At 44.0% G+C, this 24,045-nt stretch overlaps 1 protein-coding gene and 1 non-coding gene across 2 annotated transcripts in view; both read left to right on the top strand.

Moving 5' to 3' along the window:
* Positions 1-6,381: 6,381 nt before the first annotated feature.
* The window catches only part of NCKAP5 (NCK associated protein 5), a 792,873-nt gene continuing 775,209 nt past the window's right edge, over positions 6,382-24,045 (top strand). The window contains exon 1 of the mRNA XM_044913605.1: positions 6,382-6,450. Coding sequence (XP_044769540.1) covers positions 6,382-6,450 — 69 coding nt within the window. The remainder of the gene's footprint in view (positions 6,451-24,045) is intronic.
* LOC123324456 lies at positions 13,467-13,576 on the top strand. Its single transcript, XR_006539825.1, has one exon. It is a non-coding gene; the product is annotated as a U6 spliceosomal RNA (small nuclear RNA).

Here is a 24,045-nt window from a genome sequence, read left to right as displayed (position 1 = left end):
TGAATGTTAGAGTCATTCGGGGAGCTTAAAGTATTGATGACTGCATCCACCCCTGGCAGTCCTGATTGATTTGATCTCTGTGACTCCCCCAGGTGACTCCAATAGATGGCAAAGTTTGAGAACCACTGCTTCAACCAGTGGTTACCAACCCAGGCTGCTGTCACCCTACCCTGGTGCCTGGGGGCCCTGCCCCTAGAGATCCAGGGGTCTGGGATGGCGTGTGGGCATTGATATGTTTTACAAGGTCCCCAGATGATTCTAAGGAGCAACCAGGGTTGGAGATCTATGGACTACCTTGTCGGGGACAAGAGATTTGCTGCCCTTTTCATTTGTCTGTGGCACATTCAATTTTGAAATCCTTCTTTGTAGGATTTATACCATGTAGGATGCTGGGTACTGCAGGGGATGGTGTCAATGGGTTTGACACAATTTCTGTTCTCTGGTTGTGTATGAGGCTGCAAACAATCCTATTTTGCATAGTTTGTTGCTTCATGAAGCCGACTGAAAAAATATCTTTGTACGCTGTCTCATTGTAACCTCACAGCCTCTGTGAGAACAGATCGGCAAGTGTAAACTCACAGAAGTTAGGGAACATCCTCAAGTTTACACGACAGAGGACTGAGAGCTAAATCTTGGAATGCCTTTGTACCTTTTTTCCTCCATTTCTTAGGCACTACCATTAAAATTTCAAAGCAGAGGTGGGGAGTGGGGGAATCAGAGAGACAGGAATGGCTATGGAGAGAAGTTCTCAGAATACATGTGAGTGTATGAGAGAGTGTGAATAAGTATGTCTTCATATGTGTGGCTATGTGCATGTGAGAAAATAAGCCTTTGAGGTTTATTTAATGGTGTTGTTTGGTTATGGTCCCTTGAAAATTATGCAGTCTGTTAATAAAGTCTGGCAGAAAAAAGAAATCACTGACGTCTTTAGGAATATTAAAGGGTCTGTCTAGCATTGAAAGGCCATTACTATCTGTGAGGAAAATTAAAGAGAGTTTATTAAGGCTAACACAGATCCTACAGATACTAAGAAATGGTATTTTCATCAGTTAGAGAGAGATGCACGTGAGAGGAGAGGGGAGACCGGTATCCATGTCCATCAGTCAAAATAGGTGCTTAATATCCTGTCTTCCTTCAACTCTTTAACCATTTTCCTCCCCTTGCAAGGGGGAGAGGCCAACCCATCGCTTGGAGGCAGATGTGTGTTCTTCGTAACCAGAGTTGTTAGAAGCTATAGAAAAGGCATGAACAGGACTCAGCTATGGTATTTTGTAAGTTCAGGCAGGTCCTAAGCAGTAATTTTTAGGTTGATAATAGTTTTAAAATCATGACAAAATGTTTTCTTTGAGGCTTGAGTATGTCTGTGTGTTTGGCTATAAAAGTAATTTCAGGGTTATAAACGTGTATAGCACTTCTTTACTTTAGCAATGTTATATTGTCACCCTGCTTTTTCTGTGTTCACAAAGACAGCTGTAAACAGTCATTTATTCGTTTATTCATTTATTCATGCAAACAACAAATGCTCACTGAGTGTCTACCATGTTGCTCTGCATCAAGCATTATACTACCTAGGAGAACATAGAACTTAAAATATTGTCCCTGCTCTCCAGGAACTTAGTGTCTGGTAGGATTTTTAATTCCACACTATTGCTCAGAAGGCTCACAAAAAGGAGACCCGGAGTTGCCCAAGGAAGGCTGGCTGCCTGTCCAACAATATCTCTGTATGGTATGAATCAATTATTGTCAAGCCCGGAAAAGAGAAACTACTCTAGATATTTCAAGCAGGGATAGAGTTAATGCAAGGAATTTTTTAATGAAACTGTTGGAAAAGCTGGAGGAGCAAAAGGTTGGTGGCACTCAAAGACTAGGAAGCTAGTAGAAGATACAGGAAATACAAAGGTTATACAAAGAGTAGGAAGCTCCTGCTGCCTGTTTTTATACTGTGCTTGTTGGAGGAATCACAGAAGTTAACTGGATCATACCTGCTGTTGATGTTGCTTCTCTGCAGCTAGAAGCAGAAGGGCTTTTCTCTTCCTGTTGCCTTCTAATCTCTCACTGCCTATTATTGGCAGAATCCAAGTTGGCCAACTGACTAAGAAATCTTGGTAATGTTTGCACCTCTAGACCTGCAATAAAGAAAAGAGTATAGCAGGGGAAGGCAGGGATGGGTGGGTGGTAGTGATGGCATGAAATCCAACAGTGAATTAACCAGCTGAGAGGGATAGAGTCTGGGAGTAGCCACGGATACCCAGAATTTTCTGTCAGGCTTTAGACTCAGAAATTTATTAGGACCCTGAGATGTGATCAGACTTTGAAATCTGACTGACATTAACTCATATGGATGGAAATGTACCCCCTGAAAATTCATGTTGAAACCCTAATGCCCAAAGGGACTATGTTTGGAGATAGGGCCTTTTAAGAGGTATTTAAGCTTAAATGAAGTCTTACGAGTGGTGTCCTCATTCAATAGGACTGATGTCCTTATAAGAAAAAGAAAACAGGTACCACAAGTATGTGTACAAAGGAAAAGGTCATATGAGGACACAGAAGGCGACCAAATGCAAGCTAAGGAGAGATGTCTCACCAGAAACCAACACTGCCAACACCCTGATCTTGAACTTCCAGTTTCCAGAACTGTGAGATAATCCATTTCTGTCATTTAAGCCACCAAGTCTGTGATATTCTGTTATGGCAGCATAAGCTGACTAATATACTAAGCAAGTAGATAAATGATGAATGTAAAGAGTCAGATGCTGAATTGCAAATTTGTATTAAAAACGTAACTTTCCAAAAGATTGCCTCCTTATATTTGCTGGTCAGCACATTCTTCTTCTATAAGTAAAACGACAACGTGGGAATCAAATAAAATTGGAAGGTTGCTTTATGGCAGTGGTCTCTGAGCAGGGGAGTTTGTTGGATAATACAAATGGCCAGCATAATACCAAAGTGTCTGGGATCGGACATACGCATGTCCCCTCTAGACTTGCAGTCCTTTCTGGGTATGTGTAAATGTGGGCACATCTCTTTCCTTGATGATGCTGGAGGTGGAGCCTGTCAGCTTTCCTGACTTTTCCTTTGTGAACTCCTCCCCTTTTCATGTTGACACATCCTGGTTGCCATTTTGTTTCTTGCGTGGTCTTGCGTTGATCCTTTTGGATAACTTTACTTTGATCCTTTCCATGATTGCTTTATGGTATAATTCATGAATTTTCTAGTTCTTGGGATGGGGATAGAACATACATTTAGGGTGGTAACTGGCCAGGATACATGGTTACAGCTGTGCTCCTTGTTGCCATTGACCATGTCCTTCTGATTGGCCAATCCCTGTGCCTTATCAGTTGCTGAATGTTCTGAAGGTCAATCTCTGCCTATATTATTGGCACTACTAAGTATGAAAAGAAACTGACCAGGTTAAATCATTCAGTCAGCCTTCCACATAGCAGACTAGGCTGTTTGAGAACTGTCAAAAGGATCCTTGTTTCCCAAAATGACAGTCTCATCAGCCTATTATGGAACATAAAATCCAGTCACTGGAAGGGATGATTAAGATATCTGATATTTAAAGCTTACCTACTACCTTTCAGGTAGTGGGAAAACCCTTTAAATGGATCATCTCATTAATCATCACAACAACCCCACTATGAAGAAGGTCCTATTATTAATGCCATCTTATAGATGAATCAGTTGAGGCCTGTAGAGATTAAAATGTTTAATTTTATCAGCTGGTAAGGAGGAATCAAACCCTAAGACTAAGTGTTATGCTCAGAACAAACAAGTTACCTTGTCCTACAAGACCCTGGTGTGATGTAATTGTTACTTATGGCTTGGAACTTTCCTTACACATTGTCTTCCCAGCTTCTTCCTTCTTTAAAAACTGGTTCCCTATTCTGGGGGCACACAAACCTCTTTCCAGCTTTTTCCCAGCAGAAGGGCTGGCCCCTCTATCTGGAATGCTTTTTACCTGCAATGCTCTTTACCTCTTTGCCTGGCTTCTACTTTTATCATTCTGTCTAAAATGTTCTCCCCTTCCACATGCTTGACACTCCATAACACTGCTTCCTGAGGGTTATTTCCTTCGTAAGCAGGTACCTCTCATGGTTTAAAGTTGTTTGTTTGCTTCTTTATTTCCTATATCTTCCATGAAGTTCCAAGGCAGGAGCCTAGCACACGGCTGTGTTACTAACACCTAAGTATTGGGTCCTTCATACTTCAGGTACTTAATAAATACATGCTACACGCTGAAGGATTATCTGTTGTGACCTAGCAAATGCCAGGGCTCTTTGGAGTATGATGTAGGAGGGTGAGAAATATATAAATGAGAAAAGACAACAAGAAAATGACTTAGGGGGATATATTTTTGATGGAGGGAGAAATCTCAGGGCCTGAGTAGTCCCTGTAGCTGGAGCCATCATTACAGAGAGTATTCTGAGCTACCTGTGAGTGCATACAGCACATATATCACATACTGAGATGAGGAGGGGGCAGCAAAGTGGATGGGAAAAGTCAAGCCCTTAAAACAAATTTTATTGGACTTATAGTTTTGCCAATAATAATAACATGCAACTAACTTTGTTCTGGAAAAAACTGCCAAAGAGTTTGTTTTTAACTAGTAGGCTCTTTCAACCAGCAAATAAGAAGAACTTCCTATATTTAAACTGTGCTAGGTGGTTAATAAGTAAGGCCTTGAGGACTCCCGTGAAGTGTGGGAGAGAAAGAAGGCTTTGCCCAGTGGGGTGACCAGGAAGCTTCTGTGAAGGAGATGGGCCCTGCGCCCGACACTGCAGAGGGGAGAATTAGACCCGATGGAGGTGAGGGGTGTGATCCAAAGCGTGGTCTCAGGAATGTGCCTCGCATATTCAGGGACTGTAAAAGGCTACTTGGCAGGAAGTAGACCTTGAACATGATGTTGAAAAATTTGGTTTTAGATTCCGAATTCAGAATGGACTCCCAAGAGATTCTGAGTGGACGAGTCATGAATTGAATTTGGTGTTCCTCCAAGTGAGAGGTGCCAGATGGAGGAGAGAGCCTACGGCTGGGGAGTCTATTGGTTTCCTACCACTGACCATCATTTGGGCATACCCTGTCTGGGGGGGCATCGCCGTCCCAGCCCTCCTCCTGGTGGGGGAAACAAGGAGCAAGAGGCCATATGGTGGGGGCCATGAGGTCAGGTTCTGTTACATCCTCATTAGATTTGGAGCAATTGAGGGGGCTGTGGATAATATTTCTTTTCAATTTTTTCAAAAGCTGATTGGTATAATACGTTATTAAGTTCAGCTTTTCTTCCATAGCAGGACAATGATTATATGTTTTGTGTGAATTATGAACAATTTCTGTACCTCCAAGTACCTCCTGAATCATCCAAGATGTATTAGATTATGTTAACTTAGTATTTAAGTTAACTGGTTTTTAATATAATCTGTGCATAATTATAACTTACATGTAAGTTGTAGTTTATTGCCTTTAAATCATTGTACGTCTACATGTTTTTTGCAGGTTAGAAAGATGAGTTTCAGAGAGGCTGAATGACTTGTCCAAGGTTACTTGGGGAATGGGTAGGAAAGCCTGGACTAAAACCTGTTTCTTTAACTTCAGGCCATTAATATCTTGGTGAAGACTGGAAGCTAGTGCTTAATACACACAATATATTCTTACTAACCGGGACACTTAGTCATTCTAGACCTAGCAACCACAGTGGAGTATAGGGATTAACTATATCTGATAGAGTAAAATGCAGTGGGCATTCAGATACTCCTTGAGAGTGGCATGTCCTCCACCATTCATGTGGAATCCACCTGTCCTAGAGGGAATGTATCTTATAATGGTCCCCACAACTGTTTAAATTAAATATTTTACAATGAAATATTGGCGGTAATGTTTAGGTTTCAGTTTCCTCTCCTCGGGCCTTGGGCTCAGCCACTCTTGGTTAGGGAGCCTGGTTTTGTCAGTTTGATCTCATGGAATTTGCAGACAGCATCTATGTGCACAGTAACAGAATGATTCTGGCTGATAGAGGGAGGATGGGTGTGGAGCAAGCGTGGCATGAAACAGACTGTTTGCTTTTATCCACAGTCTGCTGATTCAACCTGCAAACCCATTCCCCAACTCCATTAGCAAGACCTATTAAAACACAGGGGCCTCTGTAAAGACGACTGACATTTGCAACATGGAGAGAGGTCTTTTGAGTTGAGAGAGCCCAGTTCTGCACTTATGATTCGGGTCTGGGTATTTTGGCTGCAACAGTTGTTTCTGGTTAAAAAGCTAAAAACCAGGGTCTAAACACTATTCAGTTGGATGGTAAAACACATGCTCACTTTTTGCAGTGACCCTGGAAACAGAAGGGGAATTCTTATAAATCACAAAGGAAAATAAATAACTTCACCCATGGAGGGAAAGAGACAGCTTGAGAAAAGAGACTTTGGAAAAAGGCTGTCTCTAGACAGCAGTCTTGTGGTAAGTACTAAATATTCATTTACCACTCTATATGTTTTGGCTTAAAATGCATTATTCTTTGACTGTTATTTCCTGAACCCTGTGCTTTTGAAACCTCTATTCCAGTTACCCCATTAGCCATATCCCCTGGGATTTGCTTTCATTTATTTTTTTACAAAGTCAAAAGCCAGCAAATTATTGAAATGTTTGTAGAGTGTCTTAATAGGCAAATGTCATAATCTGTCAACATTATATATAATTACATTAATTCCAGCTGAAGTAGACTTTAACCTATACAAAAACACTACTGTAAAGCTGATGCCAAATGCCAAGCCTATATACAGTTGTTCCATCACCCATTTATCTTCATTTGGGGGATAAGTTGAGTAAGAATTTAATAGAGCTTCAAATATTGAAGAGTGAAGAGTCTCTGAGATCTTCTTAGGTACGTACCATGGTTCAATTGTTTACAAACTTTCTTTCAAAGAGTGTGAATGCTGATGAGCGTCGTTCTTAACAACCTGGTTGTGTTTGCTTTCGTGTATGAGAATCTGGTTAGTCCAAGGAAAGAGACTAAGCCCCTGATTCTGGAAGGTTGGCTGCTCTCTGAGCTCAGATGTGTGCATCACCTCTTCTCTTCCCGAATGTATGTGACCAGAGCAAGAAATCAAGCGAGTCACTCCTTTCTTTTTTGCTCATTTACTGAAATAGAGATTTAGCTCAGCTCCTTCTTTTGCATGTTGTGGAAGGATGTGCTTTATTCATTTGTGTGCTCCCAGCATTTGGCTGGGAGTCTGGGTCGGAGTAGGTATCCAATCAAATATTTGTTGAATGGATTTGTCAGTTGCACTTTTCCCACTCTGCGGCTATAGGTCTGGCTCTGCCAGTGTATAGACTAGCTAGTTACCCCATAATTGCTGAGGCTTAATGTCACAAACTGTTCCTGGTTGTGAGTTTCCGGGAATGGAGAAAAGGATTACGTTAAACTTTTGTGTCTAGTTCCTCTCTTGTTTTTAATTCAATTTCTGTGTCTGTGTGGGCTGTGCAGTGACCAGCCTACCCTCAGAGGCTAAGAACTTTTATAGCATTATAGATTCTCCTCCCAATGGATGTGCCCTTTTCTCATCTCTTAGGTCTTTCTATCTCTGGGTCGAATGTGATGCAAATAGCCTCTGTGTGTGTGTGTGTGTGTGTGTGTGTGTGTGTGTGTGTGCGCGCGCGCGCGCATTTAAATATTCCCTGAAGATAGTTTCTGGGGAAACTTAGGATAAAAAGATAATTTCTCAGCCTCTCCTTTGCCAAAGAAAACACTTTTTACCTATTAACCTGACAATAGGGTCTGTCATATACCTAAGCAGAGGACAGAGATGCCCATATAATATGAGCAGCACAGGAAAGTTTCTCTTTTTAAATTTTTTTTTTATTATGAGAGAGCTCAAGTGCGGGGGAGGAGCAGAGGGAGAGGGATAAGTAGACTCTGAGCTAAGCAGGGCTCGATCCCACAACCCCGAGATCACAACCCAAGCCGAAATCAAGAGTCAGACACCTAACTGACTGAGTCACCCAGGCGCCCTGCAGGAAACATTCTCTTAACCCAAAAATATCCTTGCTGATTAGTCCCTAAAGTCCCAAATTCTGCCTTCCATGCTGGAGAATATGCAAAGATGCTATCCATGCAAGCATGCTAAGCTATTGTCTTTCAATAATTCATAGTAGCACTCATTAATAAAATGTCTTGGATCTTTCCCAAATGTCAGGCAGCTGGGCAAAATTTTGTTGAGGGAATTGGTAAATAATAGGATGCAGAGCACAGATTGCTGGGATGCAGGACTGGGTTGGGGTCGGGAGGGGAGAGGCAGTGAATTACCATGACAGCATCAGGTACCTGAAAATCAGAGAAAGAGGAAAGAGCCTTAATGAAACCATTGTCCATATTTAAATTTTGCTCAGGGACAGGCTTGACTGTGAGCATAAATCAAAGCCTGTCATAGTAGCAGTGCAAGCTGAAAACCCAAAACCCAGCTTGGGTTCCCATGGCACATGGCTCTACCCTGAGTCTTGTGGGGCCTGCAGATCCATTTTCTGACTTAACAGCCTAAAAGAACACTGTGAAAATAAGAACCCATTGCTTGGCACCACCTGAGAAACAATCCTATTAAATCTCCCCAAGTGATGCTTAAGGAGAGTTTTTACACTAGTGAAATATCTTCCTTGTTTCTTGGAGGTAGGTTAAGTGTTATGTCTGCGTGTACATAATTGGGAAAATCCTGAAACTGTGCTCTCTTATGAGTAGGTGGCCTGGGGGATGGGAGGCCTTAAGTGCCACTCCAAGTTATGCAGTTTAGGCCACGTGACTATAAATTTGCCTTCTGTTTTAGTGTTATGTTCTTTCTTCATATAAGATGCTGAGGCAGTGACAGCAAGAGTACTTGTTCTGAGTTGGTCTTTTGAGAGTGAGACCCACTGAGAGTCCCTTGAGTGAATTCTCTTGTGACCATCAGGAAGAGAGGTAGATAGGGATGAGCTCAAAGCTGACTGGCCTATAAAGGACTTGAACCCAAGACATTGCCCTCCTCTTTGGCTCCCTGCTGAAATCACACAAATAACTGGGAGAGAAACACAAGATGATAATTCTGGAAAAGGGTTCCTGGAAAATACAAGGTGAAAGAGACACCTGACATCTTTCTCAAGGCATGTTTACTTTATTCCGCTTTATTTTTTTTAAGTCCTAGAATGCTATATTGGAACTGGGTTATCCAGTTGCCTCACTTTGTAGAAGAAGTTATTACTCAGTGAGGTTCAATGTTTTTCTCGAGGTCCCACAAGTAGCGTATGATGCAGGTCTCCTACCCCTCACTTCACTTCCTTACATTTTACTACATAAAATCCCAGTAAGAAGAGACGTCCCTTTGGAAAACTGAATAGAGGAAAGAGAAATATACTAAATCTTAAGTCTTGAAATTCCACCACAGTAATCATTATGACCCACATTTTTGAGAATTAGAAGGCCCAGAGGTAATTTCCACTTTCACATTTTGCAGGAAAAAAATTCCTCATAATGTACAGTAAGAATAAGGTACTATTAACTTCATTATACTTTTTATTTTACATAATCAAATCATGAAGTGTTGAGTAAAAATTATAGCCCCCTTGCAACAGCTTTTAAATTTGTAGGCTGGTGGAACCACAGAATAAAGAAACTCACAGTCCAGATACTGAAGAAAGCTTCCCATTGGGGGATGGTCGCTTGTGGTTTTTAGTCACAGTTTTGCCTTAAGGACAGGACACGGGAGGGTTTGAGTGAGTGTGTGTGTGTGTGTGTGTGTGTGCGTGTGCGTGCAACCCAGTAGCATTGAAGTGTTCTTTGATGTTGATTTTTTTACTTGATAAATCACCCTTTTTAAGAAGAAAGTGACAGGTAAGTGAAACTGAAATGAAAAATATGTTTCAATGTGGGGGGTAAGTACCCTGAGAGAAAGACAAGTGACTACAAGTTTGCCTTCACCAGTCGGAGTGTGCCGAGGAGCTGCACATTCACAGCAAGAACAGTCTCCTCTCTGAGAACAATAAAAATCACCCCAGAAATCGAGGCCTCTTCTTGACCCAAAGCTGTTCCACCCACCCCAGGATGCTTTTTGATCAGAAAAAGTCAGCATTTCACACTGTGCTTTTTTATTTGCAAAAGTCATTCCCAGGCTGCCCGTATAGCTATTTGATACGTGTGGCTAGGATAGCATTGAGCTGATGAGAAGGCTGGGAGTGAATTATTTTATTTATGTATTTATTTATTTTTACAGCTCACATGCCAATAGCAGAAATTCCCTTTTAATTTGAGGGAAAATTACTTTTTGCTTTTAGCCACGGATGGGAGTAAGTTTCTTTCATGAACGACAAATCTTTCGTGGTACCCCGTTCCTTTTTCCCCTTCCAGAAGGAAGAGAAATGTTGGCCACACTAGATCCTCAGCTCTGACAGGAGGGCAGTTTTGATAAACTCATGAGAGCAGGAAAGGCTCCACACCAAGTCCCTCCATTCATCCTTCAGCCTCTCGATGGTTTGTATCTAAACTATTAGTGATTAGGCCTTCCACAGGCACACATTAAGCCAAACAATAAGCATCACTAGAAAACCTGCTTTACATTTAAGATGTTGTAGTCGCTCTGGGATGTTCTGGATAGTCACCACTTTTCCCTCCAGATCCACCCGATCCTTCTCGGCCTAGCTGTGCACCCCTGGAGGATGTACCACGCAGACCTTGTCAACAGGATCCTATGTCTTCTGACATCTAGTTGGGTTTGGCCAATGGGGGGGACCTAGCATGAGATCAGAGGTCAGGGAAGAGAGAGAGGTCAAGCTGATGGCTTTCCTGTTCTCTCCTTGCCTGGTCCTGGGCCACGGTGACTGGACAGCTCTGCCTAAGGTCACAGCTTTTGTTGGGCTCACAAAACCACGGTTCTTTCTGTGTTCTGGCACCTTCCCTCTCCCCATGTTCCTTCAAGTTTCTTGGTAGTAATGACTCTTGGATGTTGCCAGTTTGTCTCATGTTGGTCTGCTTTAGGTCTGCCCACACTTTATTGTGTGGTTCCTTTACCAAAATCTTCTCAATTTAGATGATTTGCCTGTGTCATCTTTTTCCTACGGAGCCCCCTGACTGATACAAGACAATAGTTTATTTATGAAAGCTGACCTAATCAGCAGGAAAAGTGATGTAACACAGAGGAGGGAAATGGTGTGGCAGTGACTCTGAGAGGCACCAAGTCATGGGGGGTGGGTGTAAGGAGCGCCGTGGAGGAGAAGCTGGAGTTAGAACGTGCTCTGAAGCAGTTCGAGAGCTTGCTTCGGTAGCACATGTACTACAGCTGAAGCAATGGGGAGAATTTGGTGGGTGGGCAGAGAAGAAAGGGGCAACCCAAGGATATTGTCCTATACCCTCTGCTAACAACTCATTTCATTGCTGAATTATTTTTTTTCCCAGAGAAACTTCTTCCTTGGGTCAATTTTATGTGTCAACTTAACTGGGCTCAAGGATGCCCAGGTACCTGGCAAAACATTACTTTTGGGTGTGTCTGTGAGGGTGTTTTCAGAGGAGAGTAGCGTTTGCATCAATAGATCCAGTAAAGAAGTTTGCCCTCACCATTGTGGGTGGGCATCATCAGATTGACTGAAGACCTGAATAGGACAGAAAGGCAGAGAAAAGGCAAACCTGCTCTCTGCCTGAGCTGAGACATCTCCTGTCCTCGGAACCCGGCACTCCCTGTTTTCAGGACTTTGGACTTGGACTGAGACTTACACTATTGGCTCCCCTGGTTCTCAGGACTTCGGGTTTGGACTGGAGCTACATCACTGGGTTTCCTGGGCTGCCAGCTTGCAGACAGCATATCATGGGGCTTCTCAGCCTCTATAATCATGACTCCATCCCTTATAATAAATCTCTCTGTATTTATCCTTACATTTATAATTATATTTACAGAGGGACAGAACCCTGACAAATGCACAAATGTAAATCTCTACTGCTTTATCTTCAGTGATTTCACCCCTGGTTAGTGACCGGGAGGAATTCTAAAGCAGGGTTTCAGCAAACTCTGTGAAAAGCCAAATAGTGAATCTTTTGGGCTTCCCAGGCCAGCTGAGCAGTCACAACTACTCAGCTCTGCTGCAGGAACAGGAAAGTAGCCTCAGACAATGCATGAATAAATGGGCATGGCTTATGTTCCAATAACAGTTGGTTTATAGAGACAGCAGGCTTGATTCTAAAGGGTATCTGCACACGGTAGAGAAATGGGAAACTTGAAGGTCTAGTTCACTTTTCCTGGGTGCTAACTTTCTGAATGGTGACTTGTGTTTACCCTCAAGGATGCACAATATGCTGAGGCAGGCAAAGGAGCAAGTTTAGGATGTCAAACAAAGATGTATGTACCCACGTGCATGAACTGGAGTACAGGTAAATATCTTAGAAAGCTCAGAGCTCACTGAGAATTTTTCTAAATGGAAAATAGGGGCATTGTTGGTGTTGCTCAGAACAGCCCATGGATTGTGACTACTACCCCAAAAATCTGCATTTTTGTAATGCTTAGGCATACCTGTAGCTTTCTCGACTCTTTTGGTGCTGTAATTGGGCTACTCTCACCATAGCGATGCTGTACAGAGCACAGGCCACTAGGTTGCTGGAGGTTTCCAGCGACTCAGATCCGAGCTACCCTTGATCCCTTCTACTAATGGAAACATGTATGAAATATGGTTCACTCAGTAACTCTGACCAGGAGGCCTGACCTTTGTGCTCTGATACCAAGATTGTTTGAGATTTCTCAAGTGAGCATCAAGTAGAGAAAGGTCAGTGAGTAAGAGGGAGGTTTTTATCCCCAAGCCAAAGGTTGGTGTCTGAGGATCCAGCCAAAGCCCATTTTTGGGAAAAAGCAACAGGTGGGGAACAGACCAGCCTTGGCCTGGGTTAGGTACCTTTCCAAAGTGTTGTGCCGAATCTGACTGCTCCTCCTTGACAGCAGGTGACCGTGGAGCGAGAAAAGTATCAGATACTTAAGTGAAAGTTTACCCAGTGAATCTGCCCAGCAGCCTCGCTGAGCCCATCATGGCAGGTCAAGAACATGCTAGAAGAATGTCTTGCCCAGCACACACCCCTGGGGGCTCTGGATAGATTTGGTGTGGATGGGCTGGGAGAACACAAGGGAGGGTTGGCCCGGTAGGTACAGCCCCAAATACCTGGTTGCTTAGGGCCTTAAAGGGACCCCAGATGAGCAGGAAAAGATCAGAACCCATCAGTGCTGGGAGGGAGGCTGGAGATATGAGCAGGATTGCTGCTGAAATGGTCTGAATGGAAGGCAGGTGAAAGAACAGAAATAGAATACACCCAAGCAGTGGACATAGACTCTGTTGGCAGTGGGGACTGGTCAAGTCCAGTGGGGTGCCTGGCTGGCTCAGTCGGTAAAGCATGTGACTCTCAGGGTTGTGAGTTTGAGCCCCACGTTGGGGTTAGAGATTACTTAAAAATAAAAATTAAAAAAAAAACAATAAAAATCTTGGTGCTTGCTTCGGCAGCACATACTAAAAGTTGGGATGATACAGAGAACGAAGATTAGCATGGCCCCTGCACAAGGATGGTGGTAAGGTCTAACATGTAAGCCACTTTAGCAGACAGCTCAGCATGTGCAGGTGGTGGAGCCAAGCATGGACCAGGATGGCTGCAGGCTGGACCAGGGTGGCTCCCTTCCCTTGGTGAGAACAGCTGAAATTTACGGAGGCTTGCTACGTGCCAGAGGCTCTGGTCAGCGCTTCAGATAGAAATCGTCATTCAGTACTCAGGGTGACCCTTTAAGATAGGAACTTTAATTATTCCTGTTTTACAAATAAAAAACCGGAAGTTTAACAAGTTAAGGAACTTCCTCAGGGCTATGGGACTGGTGTGTGATAGACTTGGGATTTCCACTCCCTTCGGGCCTCCCGTTCCGCATCCCCGCAGATCATGCTGTCACTCCACAGCTAGCGGCTCAGAAGCAGAAACCCTTGTTTGCCAGTGACCGGGAGCTCCTTGCCTGGTACTTTTCGACATTAAACAGCCCCAGCTTCAACAGGGCTAGAGGTTTACAGGTGTATCAGCACATCTGCCATCTCTGTGCCTGCTGATGCTGGAGGCCAGGCCTGATTTCAGGCAAACCACTGTCAAAGGGTTGGAGGTTGGGAGAGCGGAGTATACAAGGAGTAAAGAATGCATGGCTGGAACTTGGTCTAGTTCTGATTTCTGGTCTTGTGCTTTTTCTGATTAATCAGTCTTGGAACCAACTTCGTAGAGATTAAAGTTTATGATAGCATATCTATAGAATACATAATATACACTCTATATCTATAATTTTGTGTTCTTACCCACATGAGGACTCACTGTGGTGTATGCATGTACACGATGGGGATATTGACTGGAATGGGGATAGAGTAGGGAGGAGTGGTGAATGACAGGGCACATCCAAAGTCTAGCTGTCGCCCAGGATGCAACAGGATTTGTAACTGGAGTGATGAGCCTGTCTAATGATTGCACGTGCTTTTGGCTGAGCCACTGACTGATAGGGCTGGGTACAGACCAACATCATTTCCTATGGGGACATCCCCCCACCAAGTGCTATTTGTTTGCTCACCACTTGAAATTGATACCCCCTCCTCTGGTGTTGCACAAAGGAATGTCTGCCTTCAATACAGTGATGGCTCACCCTGAATGACTCTTCCCTTCACCTTCCTTCTGTCTGTCATTGAAAGTAAGGCAGTCTGCCACCATAACCATATATTCCAGAATTCTTATTAAAATACCTTTTCCTGGGCGCCTGGGTGACTCAGTTGGTTAAGCGACTGCCTTCAGCTCAGGTCATGATCCTGGAGTCCCGGGATCGAGTCCCATATCGGGCTCCCCGCTCAGCGGGGGGTCTGCTTCTCCCTCTGATCCCCTTCCCTCTCGTGCTCTCTGTCTCTCATTCTCTCTCTCTCAAATAAATAAATAAAATCTTTAAAACAAAACAAAACAAAATACCCTTTCCTGAGCTGCCGTAATATTTACCTCTGGTCTTCCTCACCGCATTTAACGCTTTGTCTCATGACTGTCCACCTTAAATCAGGGTTTCTCAATCTATCTGACATTTTGGACCCTGTGTTTCTTTGTTGTGGGGTTGGGGGTGTTCTGGGCATTGGAGGATTTTCAGCAGCATCCCTGGCTTCTATCTACCAGATGCCAATAGCACCCCTCGCCCAGCTGTGACAACGAAAACTGTCTCCAAACATTGCCCAGTATCCCCTGGGAAACAAAATCAGCCCCGACTGAGCTGAATTGTAGGCTCCTAGAGTGCATGAGGCATGTCATACTCACATTTGGGTCCCTAAAGTCTGACACATGGAAAACACTCAGTGCAATGAATGAGTGAGTGAGTGAACTTACTAGTGAGTAGCCATTCATGAGCTAAGTACACAGTAGCAGGAGATACTGGGTATGGAGGAAGGGGGCACTACCTGGAGGAGGCACTGAGCACTCGATAGGGGCACAGAGGAGGCACAGAGTGCTCGATAGGGCAAATTTATGGAAAGGCTCCAGGGGTTTTGAATTCTCTGAAGTATATTGTACTAAATTTTATATGTATGTGCATATGTGCACATTTTTCTGGGGAGGGAGTCCATAGCTATAACCATATTCTCAAAGGTATCTGTGACCCGAGAATGGTTAGGTAGCTTCCTCTGCCATTAGTCTAGCAAGCCTGGCCCACAGGACCTGCACGCAGATGGCTTACCTTACCCAGGTCACAGAGCAGGATCTCAGAAGCACCTGGCTCCGTCACCTGTATCCACCTGCTGCAGTGAGTGCTGTCTGCCTGCCTCAGACGTAGCTCTGTGCATACTTGGCATCTCAGAGATTACTTAATCAAAACAGGAACTGGAAACATTTGGAAGGCCCTTTGTAAATGCTGTTATAGATAGATGATGATACTGCATCTTAAGAAAAAAGTACAAATGAGCAGAGACGTTCGCTTGGCATGTTCTGTGTTTTCTTAGGGCTCGGGGATCTGCTTGTCATTCTCCTGGTGTCTTACCATCTTTCAACAATGGGAATCATCCGATCATACAAGTTTCCATGGCAACCGAGGTTTCTGTATCCTCCTCTGGCAGCCTAAGATTGTTCCTGCAGCAGATTCTCCAGTGCTTTGTCCATAACAAGAGGTAGAGCTTTCATCGATCTCCTTCGAAGCTGGTCCTCAAACCCAGGAGGCAGCTGGGTGAGCTCTCTTATAGGTGTGTGTTTTCCTCTCTAGTGTTTCTAATTGATCAGCACAGGAATTGAGCACCTACTAAGTTCGAAGCACTGTGAAATACTAAGGGTGAAGATCCATGTGAGTGTCAAGAAATGCAAAGCATGATTTCCATTTTGCGAAGCTTTACCAACTCTCGTCACAAATAACACAAATCATAGTGATACCAGGAGGTATACAGTGGTGCAAAGAACAAGAGTGATGGGATTTCAAAAGGAGGTTGGTCTTCCAGCTGTGCTGATCAGGGTAGGCTTTCCCAAGGAGGAGAGCTTTCATATCTCCCTCAATGAAATTGGTTCAGATTTAATCTGTGGTGTCTATGAGGTCCCAGAAACAGAAATTTATTGAGAAAGCCTCCATGTCTTAAAGGAATAGAGTATGACTCCAAGGTGGCCTGGCTTATACTTCAGGAATTGCTGAGACCCTAAGGAAGCTGTGTTGTGATCCTGAATTATCCTCTTAACTTTCCTCTTGTCCTCGCTTGCCCCCCCCTCCCCCATCCTCTCACCCACACTTCCTGGTGCAGGCATGATGCATCGCACAGCTACATCATTTCCATTTCCTTTCTTCTCATTTATCAGTGTATGTTATACTAACTGTATATATATTAGTTGCATTCCAGCAGCCTGTCTCACACTAATTTACCACCCTGTACTGTAGTTCATTATTATCAATTAATATTTGTTAAGCCGCCACAGGGTTCATGGCTGGGAATTAGGCACCATTTTCATTATTTCTGTTGCATTGCCACGTTCTATTGCCTTGGCTCAGCTTAGCCAGTATTTATGATCTTTCTGCCAGTTTTCTATTCATGTGACAGCCCTCATACTCATCCCCATTTCAATTAATATTTCAAGAGCAAATCCAGGAGCCATTGTATTAAAACGCTTCGCTTAACACCAGATGCACTGCCTCGGTGCTGTCCCTTTCATGTACTAATTTTGCAATTCTCTCCTAACATGGAATCCCATTTGTTTGGGCTGCTCTCTACAAGCCCAAACAGTGGTTCTTCCTCATTCCTTTACATTCCAGGCAGTTCCAGATGTTTCCTCCTCATAAATTTCACTTCCTTAACTAGGCTTAATGGATCATAATTGTCCATTTCCAAAGATGCCTCTGAGGTTTGCTTGCCTTCTGTCTTTTCAGCACCTTTTTGGTCCTTAGTCATAAGCAATTGTCTTCAGCTTGGTAGGTTTCCTAATCTAATTAATTCATTGACTGCTCTCATGCACATAGATGTGTTGAGGGAAATAAAATCATTTGGTCTGATAAATTCTAGAGTCCATCTGTCAGAGCCAGCAGATAAGTAGGTTCAGGGGCCGTTGGTCTTTCTGGGAGGAGGAGCTATTCTCAGAGGCCTGCCATCCCTGGGGATGGTTCGGCCATGAAGGCTTCCAGTAATCTGATGTGAGTGGGTACAAGGCTGAGCTGGAAGTCTTTGAAGTTACCACCCAGATGTGATTGGGATGTGGCTAGAGCCGGCATTCCCACCTCCCTATGTGGAGTTCTAGCTGGATGGCGGTGGTAGGTAGCTACTCAGAGATCTTGCAGGCCAAGTTTAGAGCTCTGCTGGTAGGCCCTTGAGGCAGATTATCTGACCTACTTCCTGTTTGGTGAGGTCTAGCAAAGAGGAAGTGAGGGTAGGAGAGAACCAGGTCTGATGTGGTTAGCATTTCTCATCCTCTTAGGAGGACCTGAGGAACTTTCCACAGTTTTGCCTACAAAGACTGCATCAACAATACTATTTCATTATTCACTGCATCAGTTGAAGATCTAGGAGGAAACAGATGGCATGCTCAAGCCAGGTGATGAAGGACAGTTTAATAAAAGGTCTCTTAAAAGGCAGGGTGTGATGTAGGGAACTCAATGAGATAACAGGGCAAGGGGATGACGTGGCCAGAGGAGAGAGCCCCTTGGTAGCAAGTGTCACCTTAGGTGGAGGGATGCAGCCAACCAGTGTTGGCCCAGCAGGGAGGGGACTGGGGCATGGAAACTCCCACCTCCCCTCCCCCTCTCCAGGGCCCTCTGGAACCTCCCATTTGCTGAACCCATTTGGAAACCAGAGGAAAATGGGCCTATGGAGCACCCTGGGGTCCAGAGGAGGGTAGAGAAGGATGGAGAGTGGGTGTGTAGGGGCCAAGAGAAAGCATCCAGCATGTTTATCCTATCTACAGCACACCTAGTCTGGAATAAAAAGAAAATGCTATCCTAAGCCAGCTTAGGTTACTATTTCTCTGTTATTAGAAATAGCTTCCTATGAGTTGTTTTCTAGCCCATTCCCTTGGACTCACCAACTTGGTTTTAACTAGAAGAGTATGATGTGACACCTTCACAATACAAGTTCCACATGGCCAGTGAGTGACATGTTCTTCTCTCCGAGGTCCTGATAAAAATGCCTACTGCAGGGCTACCTACATGTTGTGGGGTAGCTGGGGTACAAGGAGTATAATATAGCGGATTGATCATTGCATTAGAACTCTAAGTCTGCAGCTTTGAAGTTGAGGGGAGCCCTTCAGTAGATGTGTGGCCTTCAGCAAGTTTCTTAAACTCTCCGAATCTCTGTGTCCTCAATAGTGGGGTTGCCATGAATGTAAAGGGAAATAAAGATCAAGAAAATTGTCTCACAAACTGTAGGACTCTATGCAAATGAAAAGTATTGTATTATAGCTCTGATGGCATTCCTCGCTGTTAAACTTCAGCTTTCAAAAATATAAGCAGCAGCGGCAGCTTCAGAAGGAAACACATACGAAGAGCCTACTGTGTGCAGAGCACATTTTATTTTATTTTACTTTATTTTATTTTATTCTACTCTATTCTATTTTATTTTATTTTTGCAGAGAGCATGAGTGGGGAGGGACAGAGCGAGAGAGAATCTTAAGCAGGCTCCAAGCCCAGCACGAAGCATGATGTGGGGCTCGATGTCACAACCCTGAGATCATGACCTGAGCTGAAATCAAGAGTCAGACACTTAATGGACTGAGCCACCCAGGTGCCCCCAGAGCCCTGATTTTAAAGAGTGCAGAGGAAAGAGATCGCATATAATGTAGTAGAAAGAACACGGGCTGTTAGGAGAATCAAGGGAAGGGATTCCACTGGAGCGCACAGACTAGTGCTTTGTGGGCCACCTCCTCCTCCAGGCTGCAAATGTGTAGAGCCGGCTGACTCGGTGACTCCAGATGGCAGTTTTCTTTGTCTGCAGATGGAAGGAGACATTCAGAAAAGATTTTTGTCTCAATGTTGGTTTGCGTATATTCGTATATGGTGTTTAAAAACCGATGGCATATACATGATGTTATCAGCCAGACATGTTCACCAGGTGTTAACTACAGGTATGTATCTGACCAAACCTTGAATTCCTTTCTTCTGAGGCCAACTGCCTCAGTCGTCCCCTGTTAATGAGCTGTACTCCAGACCTTCTTATATGGAGCGTTATATTTTTCTGGAACTTCTGGCCTCCTGCTCTCACCCTTGAAGCTTAGCCAATGTCTATTTATAACAGGCAGTTTTATTCCAAAGGCTTCCAGGAGCGCCCATAGCCTTCTAAACAAGCGTACAATGACTCCCTGTATGCAGGGTCCTGCTGGGTCCTCGGCCCTGGGCCCTGTGCCCCTGATAGAATCAGGCTGGAGACTGGGCTGGAGAGCCCTCTTTTGTTTGTCTTCTTCCTTCAGTCGCTTTGAGCTGTGCCAACTTCAAGCAGTGGGAGACTCGATTTGGGGAAGGGGCTGGAGATCATTTCCCATGTGACTCTCTCTCTTTACTTGGATGGAGGAAGACAGGCTTGGAGGGTTCGAAGCGGGAAAGATTTTCCACTACATAAAGAGAATGAAAGAGGAAACAGGGTCCCAGTGGCCTCTTGCCAGGCCCCAGGAATGCGCCAGCCCTGGGAATTGGCCCCTGGCCAGCCTCCTCAGAGGCTGCTGACTTGGGAAAACTGGCTCTTTGGCCACTGCCAAGAATGCAGACAATGGTCTTTTAGTTATTTCACTTTTGAAAGTTAGGTTTTTGTTTTATTATCACCAAAGGTAACATTTATTGGGCACCTATGTATGCATGCCAAAAGATAAAATGCATGATTGGAAGTCAGTGTAACTTAAACCGAGCAGAAACACCGGGGTCCTCATATAATATTTACAGCCTGCTTCTAATTAAGGTCTAATCCTCTGCTTGGGCATGTTGGTACCTTAGATGTGAGCTCTGAATGGTACTGAAATTCTAGAATTAAAATTAGTTTTTAAGTGCTAAAGTGAGCTGTATTTATGTCACTTGAAAGGGCTGACATAAAGCTTATCCAATTGTCATCTACTTGAGAAAGGACTTTGAGAAAATGAAGCCCAGAACTGGTGTGTTCTGAGGAGGCAAAGAGACTGAGATCCAGCCATCGGCTCAGGATCCTGAGGATTCTGAATCCCGGAATGGAAAGAGGAGGGGCCCAGCACACCTTCCCCTCAGTGTGTGATCACAGTGTGTGAAATGATGATGATGACGTTCATGAACAGTCAGATGACCTTAAATTATTCCGTGTGGTTTTTCATTCCCATCTGAATCGGTGCTATTGATTAATAATAATAACAGCAACTAACATTATATGTTTTTATATCCTGGATGCTCAACTTAACATTTTATTTGTATTAGCTCACTGAATTTTCACAACAACTCTACAGGGAGATGCTATCCATCCCCTTATACAGATGAAGAACCTGAGGCTTAGAAATTCAGTAACTTGTCCAAGATCACATGACTAGTAAACACCAAGGCCTGTCTGACCACATAGCTTGTGCTGCTGATATCCATACCATCTCTGTGTACCTTGAACACCTTTCAGAGTTGAGAGGAACACGAGTCTCTGTGTTGGGATCAGTGACCTTTGTAGCTTCCGCTTCCTGCGCTGTTGCGGTTGCTGCTTTCCAGATGTCATGTCAGCACCATAGCTCCAACAGCCATTTTTATAGTGGTTCTTCTCCAAGTAGTTTCTCTGGAGCTTTTTTACTCAAATAACAGCTGGCCTCCCTCGTGTGTAGAAACTTTCCCCTGGGCTGTGATGAGAGGTCCTACCAGGATTCTGAACGGTGGTAGAGTGGGGAAAGCTTCTCTGAAGAAGAACCTGGAAGAAGTGCAGGCCCAGAGGCCCTCACAGCTCGTTTTAAGAAAGTTCTATTTATGTGAATCCAGATTTATACATAAGATGCATCAGGGGTTGCTGTTCCTCTTTCCAGAGAGATTCCTCATACAACAAAGGACTCACCAGAAGATTTTTTTTAAATAGACTTTAATGCCTTTTAAATTGAATTGCATTTTCAAAATTCAATTTGTGGTGGTAGTTTCCCATGAAGCTAAATGTCCAACATCAGACCTTTTTTTCCCTGTGATGGAAAACAGATCACAGATGATATTTTGGGTTGAAGTGCTTTCCCCAGGAGTCCTGAAGGGCCTGGAGAGCCTGTCATCATGCATGGAGGGAGTTTCCACTCAGGGGACAAAGAGGAAAGTTACAATCAGGACTCCCAGGCTTCGACTCCTCCCTGGTGGTGTCTTTCGTCCTCCTGAACTCTTAACAGTTCTGGTGGGGATGATGGATAGTGTGCTTTACAGTAAAGAATGGCTGGTATCCTGCAGTTAATCCAGAGCAAATCAGATACCTTCAGAGCCTCCCACACTTCTCTGAAGGACTTCTGCCAGTCTACAAAATTTCTTCCCTCATTGCAAATTATATCCATTAAATGTTTACTTCTATGCATACTGTGAGGCCCAGTCTTCTGAAGAGATGAAAGGAAAAGAAGAAAGAGGGAAAATTAACTCAAATGTAGACTATTGGCCATTGGTGACTTGCTGGGCATGACAAAGATTGATCATATCTATTTTGATGAATTCTTTTATTCAAATATTTATTGTGCTTGGTTCTTCATGGAATTCTGTGGTGAACAAGACAACTGTCGTCCTTCTCTCATGGAGCTAATATTCAAATAATTCTCCCAGCAACCTGTGATGCATTTATTATAAGTCCCATTTTAGAGATGTGGAACCTGAGGCTCCAAAGGTTAAATACCCCAAGGGCGCCCGGGTGGCTCAGTCATTAAGCGTCTGCCTTCGGCTCATGTCATGATCCCAGGATCCTGGGATGGAGCCCCGCATCCAGCTCCCTGCTCGGCGGGAAGCCTGCTTCTCCCTCTCCCACTCCCCCTGCTTGTGTTCCCTCTCTCGCCGTGTCTCTCTCTGTCAAATAAATAAATAAAATCTTTAAAAAAAAAAAAAAAGGTTAAATACTCCATCCCAAATCACATAAGTTAGTAGGAGTTGGCGCCGAGTTTCTGAACAAGAACCATGTCTGACCAGAGGCCAATTTCTTGATTATTCTATTCTCTGTACTGTTTGTAACACTCAATTAAGGATCAAATCTGTATTGCTTAGTTAATAGAATACTGTCTGGAAATAACAGCAACAAAACCTTGTTTTTAAATGAGTTAACTAAGAGGAGTCTTAAGCCTAACAGGAACAGGAATAGAGTTTATCCTTTTTCCTATGCGGTTACCGGATCGCAGGGGAAAATTGGAAAAGCAAATACAGTGGTTATTAGTGAAGGCATTCAAGCCACATATTTGGTTTTCAAAGTCCTCTGCTCAGAGAGGATCCAGTTCAAGATGCCTGCCCCTGTTGATAAGCATGTTTCTGTGGGGCTCCTTTAGAAAGGAAAATGAAACCAGCTAACAGGGCACACAGCTCTTAGCATTATAAATTAAGACCCAGATCTGCCACTGACTAGCGGTGCGCCCTCCTCAAATTCCTTTACATTTTCCTGAGCTTCTATTTCCTTCTGCACTTACAAAGGATCAAGTGCCACAGGGGCAGCAACAACAAAAAGTTTGAGAATGTGAAAACTTAAACCCCAGGAGCAAGGAGAAATGCGATAAAGCAAGAATGAGGAAATGGAGTGGGGGTTTTGACTGGGCCACAGTTCTACCCCAGTGCTCAGCAGAGGGGAGCGTTGCGAGAGAGTCTATGAATCACTGGGCGAAAGAAAAAAATGAATGATAACGGTCACTCTAATAAAGAGAAAACAGTATCATTGCTGGCATCACTGGCTTTGTTCCTTTTATGTGTCCCTACAGCCACCAAGGAAAGCTTTATCCTGGTGAGTACTGTGAATAATCCACACACACTCTCCATTAAATAACCGAAGATGGATGCCCCTGAGAGCTAGAGGTGCTCAGCCCGCTGTCAGCCACCCAGGACAGAGGTTCGCTCATCTGGACATGATGGAAGACCATTCCCGAAGCCTGCCACGATGCAGAGCGAGGGAAAGGGACCACCTCTGTCCAAGGCCCCACCTCCCACCTCTGCAGGGAGCTTCATCATTTCCCAGACACACCTGGAAGCTCACCATCCATTCTTCCACCTATCAAATTTTCACTGAGCACCTTATGTCCAAGGCACTGTGCTCCTATTAACATCTTTAAGAAATATGGCTATCTTAAAAATTCAGTGTTTTTGTCTCTGAATTTCTGCAATGCTTCCTTCAGAGCTCTGGTGGTGAGAGCCCTCATGGGGAGCCACACAGATGGAAGTCACAGAAGCTTAAAATGTGCGCTGGAGGAGTTGGGTTCAGGAGGCCTTCCCTGTTTTGGCCCTGTGTGAATATCAAGAGTATAACCTCCTTAAATAACATAAAGAGGTATGAGGATAGAGAACTGAGTCAGTCTTGAGACTGGAGTAACTAACTCTCTACAATCAGGCAAGGACTCGTTGGCCAAAGGAGAAAGAAAGACTAGAGAAATCATCAAACACACACACACACACACACACACACACACACACACACACACACACA

Source organism: Neomonachus schauinslandi, chromosome 3 (assembly GCF_002201575.2).
Source record: "Neomonachus schauinslandi chromosome 3, ASM220157v2, whole genome shotgun sequence".
NCBI lineage: Eukaryota > Metazoa > Chordata > Mammalia > Carnivora > Phocidae > Neomonachus > Neomonachus schauinslandi.
This window is presented reverse-complemented; position numbering and strand designations above follow the sequence as displayed.